This window comes from Diadema antillarum, unplaced genomic scaffold (genome assembly GCF_040938485.1).
Source record: "Diadema antillarum isolate AM-2024a unplaced genomic scaffold, OU_Dant_1.0 scf00000094, whole genome shotgun sequence".
In the NCBI taxonomy this organism is placed as follows: domain Eukaryota; kingdom Metazoa; phylum Echinodermata; class Echinoidea; order Diadematoida; family Diadematidae; genus Diadema; species Diadema antillarum.
In genome coordinates this window covers 767,826-787,817 of record NW_027270983.1, presented here as the reverse complement: position 1 = coordinate 787,817, position 19,992 = coordinate 767,826, and the positions used below count along the sequence as shown (strand labels likewise).

General features: G+C 37.0%; 1 protein-coding gene across 1 annotated transcript in view; it reads right to left on the bottom strand.

The window, feature by feature from the left end:
- The window catches only part of LOC139718429 (ATP-binding cassette sub-family A member 2-like), a 58,922-nt gene that overhangs the window by 14,708 nt on the left and 24,222 nt on the right, over positions 1–19,992 (bottom strand). The window contains exons 22-35 of the mRNA XM_071629901.1: positions 17,702–17,900; positions 15,992–16,097; positions 15,018–15,193; positions 13,972–14,149; positions 13,214–13,329; positions 12,171–12,321; positions 11,015–11,138; positions 9,570–9,702; positions 8,842–8,983; positions 7,950–8,021; positions 5,691–5,797; positions 5,037–5,178; positions 4,630–4,764; positions 3,211–3,516 (exon numbers count right to left, since the gene is read on the bottom strand). Of these exons, the coding sequence (XP_071486002.1) occupies positions 3,211–3,516; positions 4,630–4,764; positions 5,037–5,178; positions 5,691–5,797; positions 7,950–8,021; positions 8,842–8,983; positions 9,570–9,702; positions 11,015–11,138; positions 12,171–12,321; positions 13,214–13,329; positions 13,972–14,149; positions 15,018–15,193; positions 15,992–16,097; positions 17,702–17,900 (2,087 nt within the window). The remainder of the gene's footprint in view (positions 1–3,210; positions 3,517–4,629; positions 4,765–5,036; positions 5,179–5,690; positions 5,798–7,949; positions 8,022–8,841; positions 8,984–9,569; positions 9,703–11,014; positions 11,139–12,170; positions 12,322–13,213; positions 13,330–13,971; positions 14,150–15,017; positions 15,194–15,991; positions 16,098–17,701; positions 17,901–19,992) is intronic.

Here is a 19,992-nt window from a genome sequence, read left to right as displayed (position 1 = left end):
TATATATATATATATATATATATATATATATTGTATACATACATAGATCGAGGTCGTCAGTTTCTTCTTCGCCTAAAAACACAAAATCAAATAAACAACCGACAAGCAAGACTCAAAAGCACACATACAAACAAAGCAAGAGTATGATTATTAGCACACTTAGTTGCATGTAAGGTTGGAAAAGTATAATAAGCGAAGCTGAAAACATGCACAACAAAGGAATTCATCAAATCATGCACTCCATGCAAACGTACTGTACAACAACGTCAACATGTAAGCTAACAGTTTTTATATTCGCATCAAATCATACGAGACGCAAGGTACGAAGAAACAATGCACGAAGCCTTGTACAGCAATTCCTCTTTAGAGTATATAGTTCTCTCCCCCCCCCCCAAAAAAAAAAGAGAGAGAGAGAGAGAAAAAAAAAAGAAGAAATGAAATTCGCCAATAGGGTATTAGTAACAACAAGAGTTTGAGAGACAAAGCGATTCTGTCAGAAAGAGAGAGAGAGAGAGAGAGAAGGGACAGATGGATATTGAGGTTAACGTTACAACAATAATTTGAAGTTATTCATATATCATAGAGAGATATAATAATTTTACCTCGACTTCTTCACTTATTTTGTGAAGTAAAGATTTGAGTTAACGACATTCTTGTATGACCAAATTGCACCAATTATTGAATATTGAAAAAGGCTGCGTCTTGATCGTTTGTATGGATAGTACCCCCCCCCAAAAAAAAAAAGAACACACACACACACACACACATATCAAACAACACACAAACAAGAATCAAGGCAAGTTCCACAACAAAAGGTTTGATTATACAGGTACACTTAGTTCTATCTTAGATTAGAACAAAAAAGCTAAGCTAAAAAAAAGGTCAAAATCACGTTGCACTTTGCACAAATTACGTAAAACAGCGTCAGGTGTCAAGTAAGACAGCCTACAGTACTGTGATCTGTTGTATTTGCCAAATTTATTCACGAAATTTTGTAGAAGAGGAAGTGCAAGAGAGTTGCTCGCCAAGTATATGAGGAGCTCATTGATACACAACAACAATAAGAAGAAATAAAGACATATCGCGGTTCGATTCATTGCCCAGAAATGTCAAAAGTAATATCTTTATTTTGTATTTCCGATGGATTTTTCACCGAGTCAAAAATCCGTTATAAAACGATCTTCAGAAGTGTAACGTCATAATAATTTGCAGCCCTCGATACGTACGATAACAACAACAGAAATGAAAACACGGCGCACTACGCGGTGCAGATAGCAATAAGGTTCGTAAGTCCACAGGAGAGTTTAGTCAGTTTAGTGAGAGTTTAGTCAGTTTGAATGACTTCCGCTATCTTGGAAAGTCCTTCACGTACGTTTTTGGATTTGATCAATGTCAACATTGGAATTCCTTTTGTTGACTAGTTTTGTTGAGCACTTTACCATTTTGCAAAACATGGGACACTTATCGTCAGAAGAAATTACACAATAAACGCATACAAAGGGCCAAAAAGATAGGACATTAGCTATCGCGATGTGTGCTTTGTGAATGTCTATGAATCGTTTACTATGTATACAGTAGGAGAGCGGATCGTATCACCGAACGCCTTTTTTTTTTGTGGCTTTGAATTCAGCACAAAGTGGATGAAATGTCGGCAAAAAATAACACCGGTTATTCACAAAGTCCTGAAAATACGAATTCAGCAAAAGTACGCAAATTATTCACTCAGGTTTTTGGAGAATAGGCTTCAAGTATATCTTTTTCTCCAAAAATTAAAAAAAAAAATCAAAAGTTGTCTTTTACAACCGCAAAAAAAAAATCGCATTATAATTAGGTACATGATTTTCGTAATGGCATAGTCAATGCTTTCACATCTTGTTCTTGCACCAGAACCACAATTCTTACCCAAGGTTCACTACATGTACCTACTAGTATTCTTACCGAGGGGAGGACAAAGAGAAAAAGAATCGGCTAATGAGGCTCATTTTTTTTCTCACCGCAAAATGTCTAATACGAACATTTTGAATAGTTCCCATGATAAAATCTTGCGATAAATCGACATCTTCTTCTAAATCTGAGGTAAAATGTGAATTTCTTAACGTTTATGCATTTTTGTGTTGCATTCTATTTTTGCGGTTTCGGTCCTTATAAACGATTTGTGAGGCCAGTCTACGAGGTCCCGCGAGTATTGAAGATCGTAAGTACGCAGAAATATGCGTACGAAATTACTATGATGTCGGGCAATACCATATCAGCTGCATTATGTATTCAGTACTTCCCTTTCTCAAGGTGTGTATATCGAACTCTTTCTAGCGCTAATGATATTATGTAATGACACATTCATACACAAAAGGGGACTATACCTGGGTATTTTTATACCCTTTTCACCTCCCCCTCTTTTTCTACCATTCTGTCTTTAGTCCTAAAGTACGCCAACCTAAATTTCTCCTGGTATTCACTTTCATTTGGACAAGGAGACCGGCAATGACAGGCTAAAAACAATGACGATCACGTCAACGCAAATTATATGGATGTGCCGTGCGGCTTAGTTCACGAGTCAAGTTTTCGCTTGCTGGTACGCGTGCATACACAAGGACAAAGGCGTTTTCTTCTTTTGTATCTGATTGTATGTAAGCGTCGGGACGATTACAGTACATCAAACAGACAAAAGGATGAAAGGCTTGACCGTCAAAATAAAAGCTGACCTTCTCTGAGGGACAAAATGAAAGCATGCTTTCAGCCGTCCCGCAGGACAGCATCCAAGCGGAACAAGACGACTGGAACCTCATAGAAAAGACACGCAGACTCAATAGCGTACACACGCGTGGTTTACCAATGAGACTTTTGATTTATACACAGCTCACAGAGGGTGCGTTCACGCCGAATTTTCCCGGCGCGAAGAAAACATACCTTGTCGAAAAATCATGAATTTACTCTAAAAAATCCTATGTAAGCATACACAAATATTTAGTTCAAACGATAGATACACTTATCTGCTGTCATTATATATCAATGGCAGTTTCATAGTGCAAGTAATTATGATACCACAAACATTTTAATGAGCAGGAGTTTTCTTGCTCTTCTTAGTCGCCGATCGGCGACCATGGCACGTCAGGACTATGGTCGCCGATCGGCGACCATGGCACGTTAAGAGTTAACACTTTACTACAGCTGTGGATACTTTGTGTCATAAGGTGAGACATGAGCACTAACCATGAGAGAAGAATGCGGGAAGGTGTGTTGGAACCAGCCTGTGAGCGGCTTCAGGTTGGGATGGCTGCCCTCCACACGCAGCGTGATGGTATAGCCGTCACCGTAGCAACGCTTGAGGTGCTGGGCACTGCCCAGACACTTGAACCTGCCGTTGACCATGATGGCCAGCCGGCCGCACAGGGCCTCGCACTCCTCCATGCTGTGGGATGTGAGGATGACCGAGCGCTGACCCTCCCCAACGATGGACAGTAAACTGTCCCAAAGGAAGCGACGAGAGTGGGGGTCCATGCCTGTGGTTGGCTCATCCTAGAGTGAATCAAGAGTAATAAGGTTCTCTCATCCATGACATGGTCTTTATCAGGGGGGCATCTCATGAAGCGTTTTGTCAGATATTTTTTTCTAAAAAACTATTAGACGCTACTGAAATCCTGCAGTCTGATTGGCTGAGAGCAAATTTGTCCCACAAATTTGATGGACAAAAGGCTTTATGAAATGCCTCCCAGGAAAGCTGATGCTGTTTTGTTTCTTTTTGTTTGTGTTTTTGGCATTCATTAACTCTTTGACAACTGGTCAGGTGTTTATGGATAATGCGTGTTATAGCAAAATCAGCCCATCATCAACAGGGTTAATAGCTACATGAATATACATTGTAATGAGCATGTCAAACTTTCTCAGGAGAAAGTCTATCAATGTAAACATGCAAATTTAGCACCATACCTGATATCAAGTCAAATTACAACCTATTTGACCTTGAATACTACATGAGTATTCTATCATAGGACATACATGTACATGTATCCTAACTTCTAAGAAAACTTTAAATGAAAATAAAGAGATTTAAATCATGCAGCTTTTCCTAGTGGCAAACCATAATCAGACTTTCTCGGCCACAGTTTTTAAAATGGAAACAAAAAAATCTTGTTCTGAATGACCTACAAGGTGTATTAATAAAGTACTGTATAATGTTCATGTTACGGTGAATTCCTACACGGTGACCTTCTATGTTTCTAAACCATTGCTGAAATGGTGTTACTGTTCTTCACTGTGGAAAGAGGAGAGTGTGGAGGTATTATCACAATGAGAGAGCCTTCTACCAAAGGTACCATAAAGACATTGCTTCTGCACTCGGCACAACTGATGGCATTTCTGCCACACACAGCTTTTCATCAGAGCACTTTGCAGTAAACCCAACATATTGTACCACAGCTGCATGGGTAAATTACTGTAAAAGTGAAAAATTTTGCATGTCCAGAAACTAGTGCGAAAATAAAATCACGCAAAATGATTTTTGCTTGTTATATGCAAGACTAATTAATGTCTTGATTCTGCAGAATCAAAAACACACCAAATTCATCTAACCTGGCCAAGCACAAAAAATTAATCACAAAAAAAGTGCACTTTTATAGTACTCGGTCTTACCATGAATATAATGTCAGGGTTACCAATGAGGGCGATGGCGGTGGATAATTTCCGCTTGTTGCCACCACTGTAGGTTCCCACAGGTCTGTCTGCGTACTGTGTCAGCGCCATCTTTTGTAAGGCCCAGGTGACCACCTACATACCATGGGCAACACAAAAATAATTTGATGTGAATTTTTTCAAACAAAAAGCACGGCAGTATACTGTGGCATTCAAGTTAATATCAGAGAGTTGACAAAATTGAAGGCCAAATTGTACAGATGGAAACATAAGCATCTAAATGTATCACAAGATTATGAAAACTTGCATGAGATTAGATAATATATTATTAAAGTATAACCCTATCACAGTTGGTCGACATATATGAAGTACTTGGAAGCCATAACGGCGTTGCTGGCTTTTCTGACCTGTTTTTGATCTTTTCGCTGAACTCCTTTGATTCTTGCGTAGAGAAGTAGATGCTCTCTTGCAGTCAGCTCATCAAAGAGAGCATCAAACTGTGGACAGTATCCTATGCACCTATAGGCCTTCATCTTCTTCTTGAATATACTAGGTGTGTCAGAAAGAAGGCGTGAGAGGAAACAAAAACAAGCAATTAGGCAATCCAGATGAAAACTCACATCAGAATGATAAATCTGCTACACTGTATTAAGACTACACAGTAAGTTATTTCCATTTATCATTTAAACACAAAGACACAAGAACAATACAGTGAGTGTGAGACAAAGAAAGAAAAGTAACCATCACCAACAAAAGACAAACAAAAAAGCAAGAGAATTTACTGACCATGGTACAAAATGGAGCAATTAAATTAAATGGCATGAAATGAACATCAATATTAACTGTAATGCCATCTGTAGACAAGAAAAACACCTCATCTTAACTGGAATGACTACTGTACTTCCCATAACTTTGCAAGGCACATAGAATTTTCAGGAAGATCAACAGTCCAATTTACTTGAAGACAATAATTCACAAATGGACACAATCCTGTTACTCGACAAACAATGTATAATTATAACAATATAAAAGGGTGACTGTATCTTTCTGTGTGGACTCACCTAAATCCATTGATGAATGCCTCACCCCCAGTGATTGCTAGATCCCCGCTAAGCATCTTAAAGGTGGTGGTCTTGCCTGCACCATTCACTCCAAGCAGGCCAAAGCACTGGATGGTGTAGAAAGCACACAACAAACAGAGATATTATTCCTGCAAGAAATATTCAACTTTGACCTCCCTCAGTAGGAACTACAAGCAGGAGAACTCAGACTCATCATGTGAGTCAGGAAAAGTTACTCAATTTTTTTCAACTTTCTTCCACCCCTAATACTCCCCTCCCCCCCCCCCCCCCCCCAAAAAAAAAAAGAGAAGATTGTAATAATCTATAGAAAAAAAATGCACACACACACACACACACACACAAGCACAAAAAAACAAAGGTTTTGTAGCAAACACTGACTGACAAAGCAAAATAAAATAGTAAGAGTTATACATGGAGCGAACCCGAAATCTAAAGCAGGCCCGCTATACTCAAAACTAAAACTGCTTACTTTGAAAAACATCACCACCTATCAGCAATGTATTTTTGTATATCAGTGTGTCAACAAACTTATGCCTGACCATTTTGTTCAATTGTTTGATATCAATCAGAATGTGCATAATTACAATACACGCTCCTCGTCATTAATGCATTTGCCCAGACCCAGAACCATGTCTTACCAACATAATATTCGTTTTATGGGCCCCAAGAAATGGAACAATTTATCTAAAGACATAAGAAATGCACCATCTCAAAATTGTTTTAAGATAAGACTCAAGAAAAAGTTGTATTCATCCATATAAGGTACAGTGTAGTTTATAGTGAGGGCTGCTAAATTTCTCTTGATTATACTAAAATGAAATACATGTACATGTATGTACAATGTTGCCTTGTTTGTTTTAGTATTACAAGTGTGTGTTTTAGGTTCTCTTTACCTCTCCTTAAAGGACAAGTTCACCTTTATAAACATAAGGATTGAGAAAATGCAACAATATTAGTAGAACACATCAGTGAAAGTTTGAGGAAAATTGGACAATCGATGCAGAAGTTATGAATTTTTTAAATTTTTGTGTTGGAACCGCTGGATGAGGAGACTACTACAGCTTGTGAGTCACATGCGTACAACAGTATAAAGAAAATGTAAAAGAAAATTCAACATATTTTCACTTTTTTCGCATAACAAAAGAGCACTTGACTTGCCTCTTTCTAAAGGCAGGGGGAATTATATTACCCATAACATTTGTCGGTAACGAGTCAGGGGAATGTGTACTTTTTTCAAAAGATGGAATTTTGTGAAATTCTCTTTATATTTTCCTTATATTGTTGTACGCATGTGACATCTAAGTTATTCATACAGTGCAGTAGTCTTCTCATCCAGCGGGTACTGCACAAAAACTTCAAAAATTTATAACTTTTGAACGGATTGTCTGATTTTCCTCAAACTTTCAATGATGTGTTCTACTAATATTGCTACATTCTCTCAATCCTTATGTTTATGAAGGTGAACTTGTCCTTTAATGTATTTTTTTCTTTTTTCTCTTTTCTTTTCTTTCTCTTTTTCCTTCTTCCTATCTGTTTTCCCTCCTGCATCCCTAGCTTTAGTCTCTTGTGTATCTGTACTTCGTCTTGTAAATATGTACAATATGTATATTTAAAAAAAAAAAAAAATGTCTTTTTAGCTATGTTTCAATCAGATTCAACTACATTTTCAAATGTTAAAGGTGCACTCACTTCAAGCTGTGCTTACTGAGTTGTCACCTCCAGTTTGTCATTACTGAATTGTTACTGCTGTTACACGAATTGATCTGGAAATAAATGTTCTATTGAATTGAATTGAATTGAATTGAAAATTGAATTGACCTGTTTCTTCTGCCTTTATGTTTAAATAAATCATTTAAAAGAGATAAACCTCTCTCTCTGCCACCCCTTCTCAGTATCCATTAATCACCAATCATCAAGTACTGTTAAAAAGTGGACATTTTCGTGGTGTTGAAATTTTCGCGCATTTCGCGCAACCAGAAACTAGCGCGAAAATAAAAGCACGCGAATATTTTTGCCTGCCATATGTTCCTAGGCGTGATGTCTTGATTCTGCGGATTTAAAAACACGTGAAACTCTTCTTACCCGGCCAAGCGCGAAAAATTAGTCGCGTGAAAATATCCACTTGTACAGTATTTCATAACAGAACATATCATGGAAACAATGTACTGGTTGGATCCACATGTGTTTATATTCCTATACTCCTTGAATATGGGATGGCAAGAATGATGGCAAACTCACCTCTCCTTTGGGAACACCTAGACACAGACCGTCAACAGCCAAATGTCTTCCCAATCTCCTGGTCTTATAAACCTACAGATAAAAAACAGCAAAAATGATTTCAGTGACATACTGGAAATGAGGATCAAGTTACTTATTTATATGTAGGAGAAAATTCAAATGACGCCCCACAATTGACCCTGCATGCTATTCGCAACACAGTTTGGTATGAATCATTTCACCACAAAAGAGGATATCAAGATTACAAGTTTAACCGAAACCACATCTTTTTAATGTGAACAAAAGGAACATTTACAGGCTGTATATTCGTCACAGAAAGCTGTTATATACTGATGCATGGAAATATTCATCCTAGGTAAACTGAGAGTTATCGTTTCTATAAAGTTATTCAAGCAGCATCCCCACATGAATTTACTACAGATTGTACCTCGCAAGGCACACGCAGCTTCCCCTACTTTTATTTCACAGTCTCTAGGAACACCATGTACGTGATATAACACTTATATGGCAGATAAAGATATACGAAACATAAATGTTCATCTGACTGAAAAAGGATTAAATTCACTGCATGTAGTGCTACATATACATTGTACCTCTCCAATCAATTTTCTAAAACGAATATACATTTTACATGTAATTCAAGTAACAACAGAGGAAGGAAGTTTGCCAGGATCTACACCAACGAGATAAACAACAACAAATAAACTTTCTCAACACAGATTGTTTGCATCACATTTGTTAAAGTGCTGCCAAATACAACACACAAAGGGGTTATGAGATATTACATGCTATCTAGCATACACAGTGAATGTCTTAATTTGGTTGTTTGGAAAAAACAAAATAAATAGATCTCAAAGCTACATGTAGTAATCTTCAGAATGCCAATCCTGACCTTGGTTAAGTTTTCGAGTCTGAGTAGGTCCTGTGAAGCGTCCCCCATCAGCACCCTCTGTCTCTCTCTTAGTACATCCTCATCCTCACTGAAGAGCAGACTCTTGTCAACTTTCTTCCTCCGAATGCACGGGAAGATTTCCCTGAATCATCAAACAAATTAACAAATATCATAATGAGTCACAAATATTTATAACAACTTAACAAAATCACTGATGTTGACCTATGATGATGGATCTTCGGATTGCTTACAATCACAGAAAAAAAAAATGGCAGGAAAAAAATGCATTGATGCATTTTGAACTATGTCTTGATAATTGGTGATACCACTCCAGGCATTAGTGCCTGATGACCAAGTATATTTACAACAAATGAACTGCTATGTATATCTGACAAAAGGTTGATCATATTGTGCAACATCCAAAAAATAATTATTTGGCTGAGAAAAAAAAAATCACTTGAGCATGATACAAACTTTTATAATTTTCACTAGTTTTTCAAGTCTACATAAATATACTTTAAAAAAAAAAATCAGTGTTGATAAGCAATGTATCTCATTTCAAATGTTACAATTATTTCAATACCAAATAGTTAATACTCCAAATTCATGAGACACTTTTGCATGGATCATACATGATACATGTATATACAAAAGGTTCAGATATCGTGCTGTTCTAAGCTCTGCAATCCCTCCGGCTGAAAAACAACTCATGTTCAACTCCTACTCACCACGTTCTGGCAATGTAACCATACTCCCAGAGCACAGTGAAGCTGAATGCCCCAATAGCCTCCATAACCATGACAAAATACATTCGGTTCAGCATATCCCAACGGAACGGCGACTTCACATCCTCATACGCTCCTGTGTGTTTAAAACAAACAATAAATGCATTTCTTGATCACACCTTGCTAGAGTTGGCAAAATGCCATTGCAAGAACAGTGCATATAATGTGTAATGACAGTATTTGTAAGATTACATATTCTCAGTGACGTTTTTGAGAAAGAAACCTCATATGCCAAACTCTCAAAGAGTTCTGCAATTGTACCTAAATACTGCAGTTTTCATCAAGTGTCATTAACCCCTTGAAAACCATTTCCGAGTGCACTCGGGCAGGTCTCTATGGGAAATGCATGTTACACTTGTATAGCAAAATCAGCTTGTCCTCAATAGGGTAATACATCAAAATCTGAAAGATACGCCCCTTCCTGGGATGTCCAGTACACAAATACAAACATGCACACATATATGTGACCCGCTACAACAAAAAGATCCTAAAGTCGCTGACGGATGAGCCGAGAAAATCAAGTTTGAAGTCACATCATCAAAATTGGTCAAAACAATCGTATTTCTGTTTTTGTCATAATTTTGTAGTTTAATGTATTGTCTAGCATCTGCCAAAATTTTGAGGCTAAATGATCAAAGAAAAGGCAAGAAATCAGCGTTTTTCTGGGCATGATTTCCGACTTTCAACGTAACAGAATCGTGGCCGAAGATTTGGATTTAGTGCCGCAGCTAGACTCCGCCCCTAGCAACAAGGGAGTGATCTTATTGGTCAGTGCATGGCATCCTGATTACTGATTGGTCGTGCATAGACCGCTGCACTAAGCTTGAATGAACATCGCGGAGGTCGCTATGAGTATATGTACCTTCTATTATCAAGTGGTGAAAACTGTCTCGCCTCCCCTTGATCATGATAGCGTCGGAACGAAAACTTTGAAGGCGTTTTTCTCAAAACTCTGATTTCCACAACCACTTGACATGCAATAATAAAATCATCGATATCTCTGCAACCGAGTACTTTTATGAGTTGTGCTATATATGAAATCAGAATAGAAGAGTAAGGTAATAATGTCATGCCATTTTCAGAAAATTGTCCTCCCCCCACTTTCGGATCCTTTTGTTGTAGCAGGTCACATATATGTGTGTAATCCGTGCATTTTCAACAGCTCTTACTTCATGCCAATAATACATTTCCTATCAAACATTTGAAACTAAATTGAAACTTTTGATGGAAATGAATCATTATGACCCTGATTTATGTGTAGTATTAGGTAAGCTATATGAGTGACCAGTTATCCCATGTCTGTTTGGGTTCTTCTCATTCAATCCTCAAATATTAAGGGTTATGGCTTGCAACATTCACATCAGTAAATGTGTTCACAGTGCACTTACCAATCTTGGTGTAATATTCATTCATGTAGTCATTGTACGCCAGATCCATCAACCCCCTTCCCAGACAGTAGTTGGGGAAAATCAGGTACACTATGTACATGGTGTCGTACACTTGCTTCAAAAGCTGCAGCAGAAACAAAATTGATAGACTTCTTTTATCAATGAGTAATAGAGACATATGGTATTGAAGTCTTCATAGTTTCAAAATGCCAACAGAAAAAAAAATCAAACATGTGTTAGAAAATTATGGACACTTGACTCTTGCTGCCATACTCTCCATACAATTAGTTTGATAATGATGACCTGTTTGTTAATTTTATTTTGCTGTCAATCTGTGAAAGGAAAATGCACAATCTACTCCTGAATATGCCATATATTTCACAAGGTTTTTATTTCACTAATTCAAAAGCTAATTGCGAATTTAACAACACACGGAAATATTAAATCTAATCCCAATGTGACACGCATGCATGTATTTCTCAGTTCATTACTGTACTCCAAGATCACAAATTCAACCAACCACATAATTGTCGAGAAGTCCCAATTTGCAAAAAATTAGACTCGCTATTAAATATATGGCAAATATGGTAATTAAACTCTTACATAACAACACTGTCAATCATACATTCCTATTACAAAGATAAGAATCTTCTGAGTAAATGATTTATTTCACAGAAGATTTGAGCCAATAATCATTGTGAGGACGAAGGAAAAAATGGTGATAGATCTTATATTAATCTCTCACTCAACAGCAGCAACAATTCACTACATTTTGCATTCTACTCCAGTTCACCATTTCTATAGGCCTGTACAGTTTGGGTGAGGTTTTCTTTCATATGTAAACCCGTTGAGGACAAGTCCCGAGTATACAAACGTACTCAGGCAAGCGTCTATGGAAAATACGTGTTGTAGCAATATCAAACCGTCCTCAATGGGTTAATGTCAGTATGCCTAACAATAATTGCTTTATGCACTGGCACAGCAATGCACCTGACTCAATGCATAACCAAATGCATCATCATTTCTTGCAGTTTTGGAAGCCCCCCAGTTATGGCCAACATAAGTTACAGTGTTTTAAAACTGAACAGGTCTATACATTGTAGAAGGGTTACATATAAAACGATCACACAAGGACGAGTGACATAGACCACCATACCTCATCATCCAGATTGAAGAGCTCCACAAGGAAACTACCACAGATAGTGGTGATGCCGATAAAAAGGTTGATAACAATCAAAGAGACGTAGGCCAGACTGGACTCTTCAAAGTAGAAGGAAGCTGGGTACATCATTGGTGTGATGGAAAACCTGAAGGTGGGTAGAAAAAGACCTTTTTAAATGTACTGATTTTGATCATGGAATTCCATATTTTGATGACATACCAGTAATATAAGATGTTAACACATTGTGTGTTTTTGTGCCCATAGTGGCTTGAGTGCACTCTATGTGAAGCTTTGATTCCATTGTCCTGAGAATTGATACATTGTCAAGCAACTTACGCAACAAGAAACTGGAAAAATCACTAATATCTTGATCATTATTGCACAATAAGGAGAGATATGATATCATGCAGATTACTTGTAGTTTTGTTCAACATTCTGCTCATTTTAACAGTACAAAATAAGTGCAATATTGAATTGCAATATGCAATCATTATGCTTACTACTGACACATGAGAAGCAAATACACTTTGTAAATGCCAATGTGGAATAATATTACAGTCACAAACTTTCAAAGTTCATTGCTTTCAAATACTAACACTTACAATGTATCCGTATAGTTTCACCTAGTGGGATAAATACTGTAATAATAGGTACATAATTGTACGAATAAAATATTTGCAGATTTCCTCCCTTATTCATAACATTTTTTTTCTCTCTTTTTTTTTTTTTTTTTTTGGTGATACTTGCATGGCAACACCTCTCTGACATTTTGCCTACATTTACAAATTATCATTGTTGGTGCTGTGAGCACTTGGTGCACATGGGCAAAAGAATGTTTCAAATATTGATGTCATTGGTATGATTTTCAAGTTTCTATCTGAACAACTACAAATATACTCTAAAGTTTAATATGAGATATAAATTGCATGCAAGTTGAAATCAATGAAACAAAATCCTTCCTAAACCATACATATCATAAGAATCAAGGTATTTCTGAGATCGGATACAAATAAAAAAGATCAAGAGTCGTGTCTCACCCATAGAGCAAGAAGAGAATGATGACAGCAGGAAGGTTGGTGGCAGAGGAATAGGCTGGGATATCAAAGGCTTTCAGGATAGTCACACAGCAGGCTGCTGGAATCAGGTAATTCATCTGGAATACAAAGCAATAACGTTAGGATTCTACCATGTAAAGAACTGGAAACTTAGATAATTTGTTACAGGAAGTCTTTTCTATTATTTCCATTCTAGTAAACAGTGCAGCTATCACAGAACCTTACAGCACCCTTAGTACCCAAATGTGATAATCTTTAGGTGAGTGTATGAAGACTTTGACTGCCAAAAAAAAAAAAACAAATTGGAGAGTATCGTACGTATGTATGCGCTTTGAGCACTCTACAGAGTGGATTTAGCGCAATATACAAATAAATTCATATCATTATTATTATAAATTATTATCATATAATAGCACTACCCCATTCCCTCTAATGTGGAATGATTCAAGTAGGTAATCCATTGGAGAAGGTGATGAATGAGAGGTTGACAGGTACTGGGTTTGAGCCCATATCTAACCTACATTCCCTAGTCGTACACCATGCTGTGACTTTGTACCTACATACATTGGAGGTTAATCAGCAACAAGACTGATATTGAATGCTACTAGGAGTCACAAACTCTATCACTATCACAGTATCAGAAACACAATGCTTGAAATTTCTATTCCACTGTACTTTACTGGCTGCAGTACTCCTATATAGGATGGTTGGAAGAAAAAAACAAACATTGGCCAACTTACCATGTCCCAGAAGAAATTGGAGAGCCAGTAGACAAGGGGGCTGACACCACTGACAAACTGGAGGTGTTTAGCCTTCGACGAGCGCTCAGCAACCAGGAAGACCACAAAGCTGGCTGGTACAAAGGACATTGCAACTATGATGAACATTGCAATCAGCACTTGGGAAGTCTCTTGTACACTGGAGAGGAAATAAACAGATTAATACAAACAAGAACAATATTTTACATATTCAGCTCATAGGAGACTTCCTACGTACATGATTTTCAATTCCACCCAAAAGAATGCCTAGAAATTCTGCTATGTAGGTGATTTACAAGTGTAGAGCAGTCAATTACGACATGTGATTTAAACACTCATAGTTAAGTGCACTTGGACTAATCTTCAGAAGCATCTCAGAAAGGACAGGTCATGTATTATTTGTAATGAGATTATTCGCAGGCAAAAATAAAAACCACACAGTATACATTGAAACAAACCCTTTAGAGAGTATATGACATGTGAAATCAGTTTGCAGGCTACAAGATGAATATATACAACACAAACTTGTAAATACAAGCATCATAGAAATGTCACAATACTGTTCAGAACTTTGACATAAATTACAACCACTGAAGTTTCGTCTGGTTTTCACTTTTTAAATTACTTTTCTTTTCTTTTCTTTTCTTTTCTTTTTTCCTTTTTGTTCCTGGCTTTTCACTACTTGGCTTTATATCAAAATCTTTTATCACAAATTTGCCTTTTGAGTAATACATATGTATGTCAGGGTTCGAAATTGGCGATGGTCCGCTGGCCATTGGCCACCCAAAATCACGTCGGACTAGCTAAAAATCATAAAATTCTGAAGTTACTGGTCCGTCTGGCGTGCCAAAATATTGCTTCAGTGTTAAAATTGATTCTAAGTAGTCCGCCTGGCTAGTTTTAAAAAAGTTAAGTGCGACCCCTGTATGTACTGTGTACGTACATGTATTAAGTATGGTAGTATGACCTACAGCAGAGAATACTAAGAATATATCCATAGTGACCACCAATACTTAATGACCACTTACTTGTAGTCATTTAGGATGGAGGAGCTAGTTTTGTTCATGGGATGGTTGATGACTGTGATGCCATAGGCAGAAGGGTTGCCATGGATACTGGGGTCCAGGTTAGCCCTCAAAATGGCATTGTTGATGACGTTGAGGTAAGTAGGCAGACTGTGAAAGCCTTTGTGGTTGTACCAAGTCTGGAATGAGAGCACAAATGTATGTATATCAATGTGACGAGCCATTAATGATTGAAGAGCCATTTTGAATTGAAATGGTCTTTTAGGACAAAAAATGTAAATGGATCCTGATAAATACTTGTACATATATACAAACATACATACATACATACATTGTACATACATCTACACTGCATACAAGCCAATTCAAAATCATTATGGGTTCAGTATAACCTAAGCAGAATTTTTTTTTCCAAATAGCCCTGTAAACCAGTGACTAATGGTCATAAACTGGCCATTGAACTTAAAGAGCCACAGAGGTCTTTTGTCCTTGTAAGATGCTGGTAGTGGGACACTGCTCTTGAATAAAACACTGGCATGCTGGGAACCAGTCAGGCAAGTCAAACAAATATAGAACTAATCCACTTTGACAGAAGAGCTTATCAATTACAAGATGTCCCTTTTACCGATGGTGCCACAAGTTTATAAATTTGTGCAATTCCCAATACAATATAGACTCTAATACAATACAGTTTGAAAGAAAAAACTGTCCTATCATTTGCATTGACACAGATTTAATGGTTGAAATAAGATCAGCAAATCACATATCAAAGCAACATCAAACCTTCTGCTACTGTAAAAGTGGGAACTACTGTGAAAATAAGAGCATGCAAACATATTTCTGCTTGTTATATGTTCAACTTAAAGGTCTTGATTCTGCAGAATTACAAACATGAGAAATTCATCTAATACTTGGCCAAATGTGAAAAATTACTTGTGCAAAATTATCTGCTTTTAAAGTAATTTATAAGGACTCACCATGGCTGCATTACGCACTGCAATCTTCTTGTATGTAGTTGGTACATCATCATTGAAGGTGGGAGGAACAAAGTTTCTCACGTTCCCAACGGAAATTGCTCCATATCTAATGATTGATGGCAAGCAAACAGCAATACACATATACACAGATTCCATTACAAAGAAAACATAATATCATGATAAACTGAAAAAAAAAGAAGTCTAAATGTGTGTAGGCTTCTGTAAAGCAACAGACTTTTTAATGCACCTACCATATAGTGTTTTGTAGCAACAAAGTATGTTCTCTGATGAAGTGACAAATTACATAACAATTTGTGTGTTCGCCTTAGATCGTGATCATTACACAGGGCTGCCATCATTCACACATTAAAATCAGGGAGATTACCAACAGCTTCCAGAAAGATAGTTGTGTGTTATATGCAACTCAGTGGGCAATAGCAGTCCCCAAACCAGGCAGGTTTTTATCTTTTGTGGTCAGAAATCAAGAAAATAAAAGCTTAAGTTTCAGGGAATCTGCTGCAGAATCAGGAAGACTTGGCAGCTATGCATGCTTATGCAAAAAAAAAAAAAAAATGCAATTTAGAGTTAAGAACAAATTGACAAAGCACCCCTAGAGAATTCATCACATAAAAAAAATTGACTCACTGTGCACCTCTAAAACTGATGAAGCACCACTAAAGAATTTACCAAACATGACTCAACTCACATGTGCACCTTTAACCCTAACTTACCTGGGCTATTTGAGACCAAGTTTTTACTGGGGGGGGGGGGTCAATTTGACCCCCCCCCCCCCTTCAGATCTCGGCCGCCGATCACGCGATCGCCGCGAAATTTTGCCTAAAGATAAAGCCGGATGTCAACTACAAGATTACACAGTCATACAATAGAAAAATACTGCCTTTCTATTTTTAATAAATCAATTATGCAAATTTATGCAGGAAATCATATTTTCACCTCTAACTCCATTAGAAAGACTGAAGGATTGCTAAATTTTTGTGTCAGAATTCCTCAAGACACATCAAACAATTTTCTTGTAAAAAAATAGCACAATCAAAATCAATTTCTTTTGTTTTTTATTGTTTTGCTAATTTCTTATGTATTTTATGTTTTTTCGACCTTTTGTTTTCTATTGTTTTTTTGCCAAAATTTGTTGCAGGTACTTTTTCAGGCTTATCTACACTAGAATTGATTGATTTCAATAATTAAAAGTTGAATTAATCTAATTTATATCAATTTAACCAAAAAAAAAACAATTTGCATTGGATTTGCACACGATATCATGAATTTGAGCTGTTTTTGGGTGGACATGCATATGCAAAACATTACGTAACTTCAGAACGGTGTACACGAACGTCGCAAATTTGGTCTCAAAATATGCAGGAGACTGCAATAAAAAAAGTCATGAAACGACGCGGCAAAATTTTTGCGCATTGCGGAATCGTGGAGCGAAACGTCAAGGGGGGGTCAATTTGACCCCCCCCCCCCCCCCAGTTAAAATAGGGTTAAACTACGTTGTAATGGTACACCACTAGAGAATTCACCAAACATGAAGCAACTCTGTTGTGTACTTCTAAAAGTGATGGATCACCACACATAAAGTAACTTACCTTTACATGTCTGAAACTGATGGAACAACTAGACAATTTGTCAAAAAGGAATCAACTCACATGTGCACCTTTAAGAGAATTCACCAAACATGACTCAACTCACCTGTGCAGCCTGAACCTGTTGGTGGTGTAAAGGAGGTACTCGGACAAGTTCCGTCCACTAACGTCCAGCAGCCTGTCGCTGGTGATCACCTTGAAGCTAGCCGGCTCCGGCGTGCCCACATTGTTGGGACACTGGAAGTTCTTCCTATCTTCTGTGCAGACACACTTCACTTCTTTGATCTCCATCCCACCATGGGCCTCTATACATTTGTTTGGGGGAGAATCAAGAGAATGAGAAATAAGTACCAGTCTTCATTTGTCACCACTTTCAGCTCTCAATTGGCATACAGGGATTTCCCCCATATGAATACCAGTGTTTTTTCAGTCTATTCACAAGGACCTATTGTTGTTTTTAAACCTCATACAGTGTACAAATGTATATGTCCATGCACATCCAAGCATCTTGGCATGTATGAGTATCTAAGACCTAAAGGATTATTATCCCATACTTCATCATGGTTGTATAAAACATTTTTTTTTAATCTACTTTAAGATAATACAATGATAATCTATTCTCAGCCAGAAATTTTGCCTTTTATTACCACAGCAAAACTACAATTCATTTAAGGAAATGTGTTATTACCTTAGAAAATGTATGCATTATTAATTATTATATATTATTCATTAACTTCTGCTTCAGTAAACAGTGAGCAGGTACTTTAAAAAAAAACAGCTTTATAGTGACATGGAAGTTCAGAATATATCAAAACAGTTGCTCCTGTCTCTAAGAAGTGTAATGAGTAATTTGTCAAAAGTACATATTATCAATTCATATCTATTAAGCTTTTTATATTTTCATTTATCTAATCCTTTCTTTATCTGTCTATCTATCTATAACATTATTACATATCAATTTATTCCTTATGTGCTTGTACCAGTACGTACTTAAGGCTCAGTCTGCCATGCAAGATTTTTTTTTCGACACTCAAAATAACTAATTGTGCAAATATATCTGCAGAAATAGTTATGTGGTATGCCAACACTTAATGGCTTCAATGTTCTGATGCAGTATGCAAACATTCAGACACTCGATTGGTGCTGCAGTATATCATGAGTCCATACAAGAATAATTTTAGAATTGATATGAAAAGGAAGAGTGAGAAGGCATACATAATAAACTATATTGTCATCCACCACTGCATAAAGAAAGACATAGAAGTCACCACCTTGAATGAAATGTAAAGCAGACAGTACGCAAAATTTAATAGCAGTATTTATGAAAGCTTTGCTACTTGTATGTTGATTTCCATCTGCAACACCGCTAAAGAGTAGAGTGAGATAATCCACAATAGAGAAACAGAAAGCATGAGTACACACAGAATTTTACCTATACCTCTGCAAGAATATGAAATTTAAAGAGCACAAAGTTTAATTTCGTACGCTTTGGGTGACTAAGTGCGTCAGTTGAGTCGGTCATCCATTTACATTAGCACAAAAAATTCCACTTCCCCAAGTAACCATTAATATCACTGCATATCTCATCCTCATAAAACAGCACACAGAACTGCTTAGAAATCCCATCGTCCTCCAGAAAACTAGACAACTTTAATTTCACAACATCAAGAGTACTTCTCTGCCTGCCAGCAGGTTCCCTCTAGCTTGTTTTTGTGTGTTTTTTTTTTTTTCAAATCCAATCATTGTATTCCATCTGATACAAGGTGTTAACTTTTCTCCATCAAGCCAGATTAATGCTTCCCTACATCTCTAACCTTCATACAGCACACCTAAAATAATTTGTTTGATTTAGTTAGTTACCTCTATCAAATCTAAACATGTATTTGGGGCATTTCTATACATTTTCAGATGCAAGGAATTGACCCTAACCTTTCATTCACGTTCTACTGAAATTAAGCTTGTCCCTGACTTTCTTAGGTCATTAATCTGCCAAACAGAGTGGATTCAATTAAAGGTGATTAGAAAATTGTACAACTTTATTTTGCACTTTGGTCTTATACATGTTGTTTTGCAACAAATCATATCTGGATTCATCATGGATGGTTGGTGTGAAAGAAGGTAAACTGAAGTTTATGGGTTTTCAGTACTCCCACACTAGTCTCTCTGTTATGGTGCTCTATCCAACAGACATTTATTTAAATTCAAACGTTACTCTGAGTTGAACAGAATAAGTAAAATTTCTGGCAGTTTGACCATTCATCATAGACTACTAGAATGTCCTAACACAGCCTTTCAGCATCATTATGCTTCATGAACTGCTGGCTGACCATAAATTGAATTACCTCTATCTCATGATTTATGACTATTGACTGAACGCCCCCAAACACAGTCACTTTG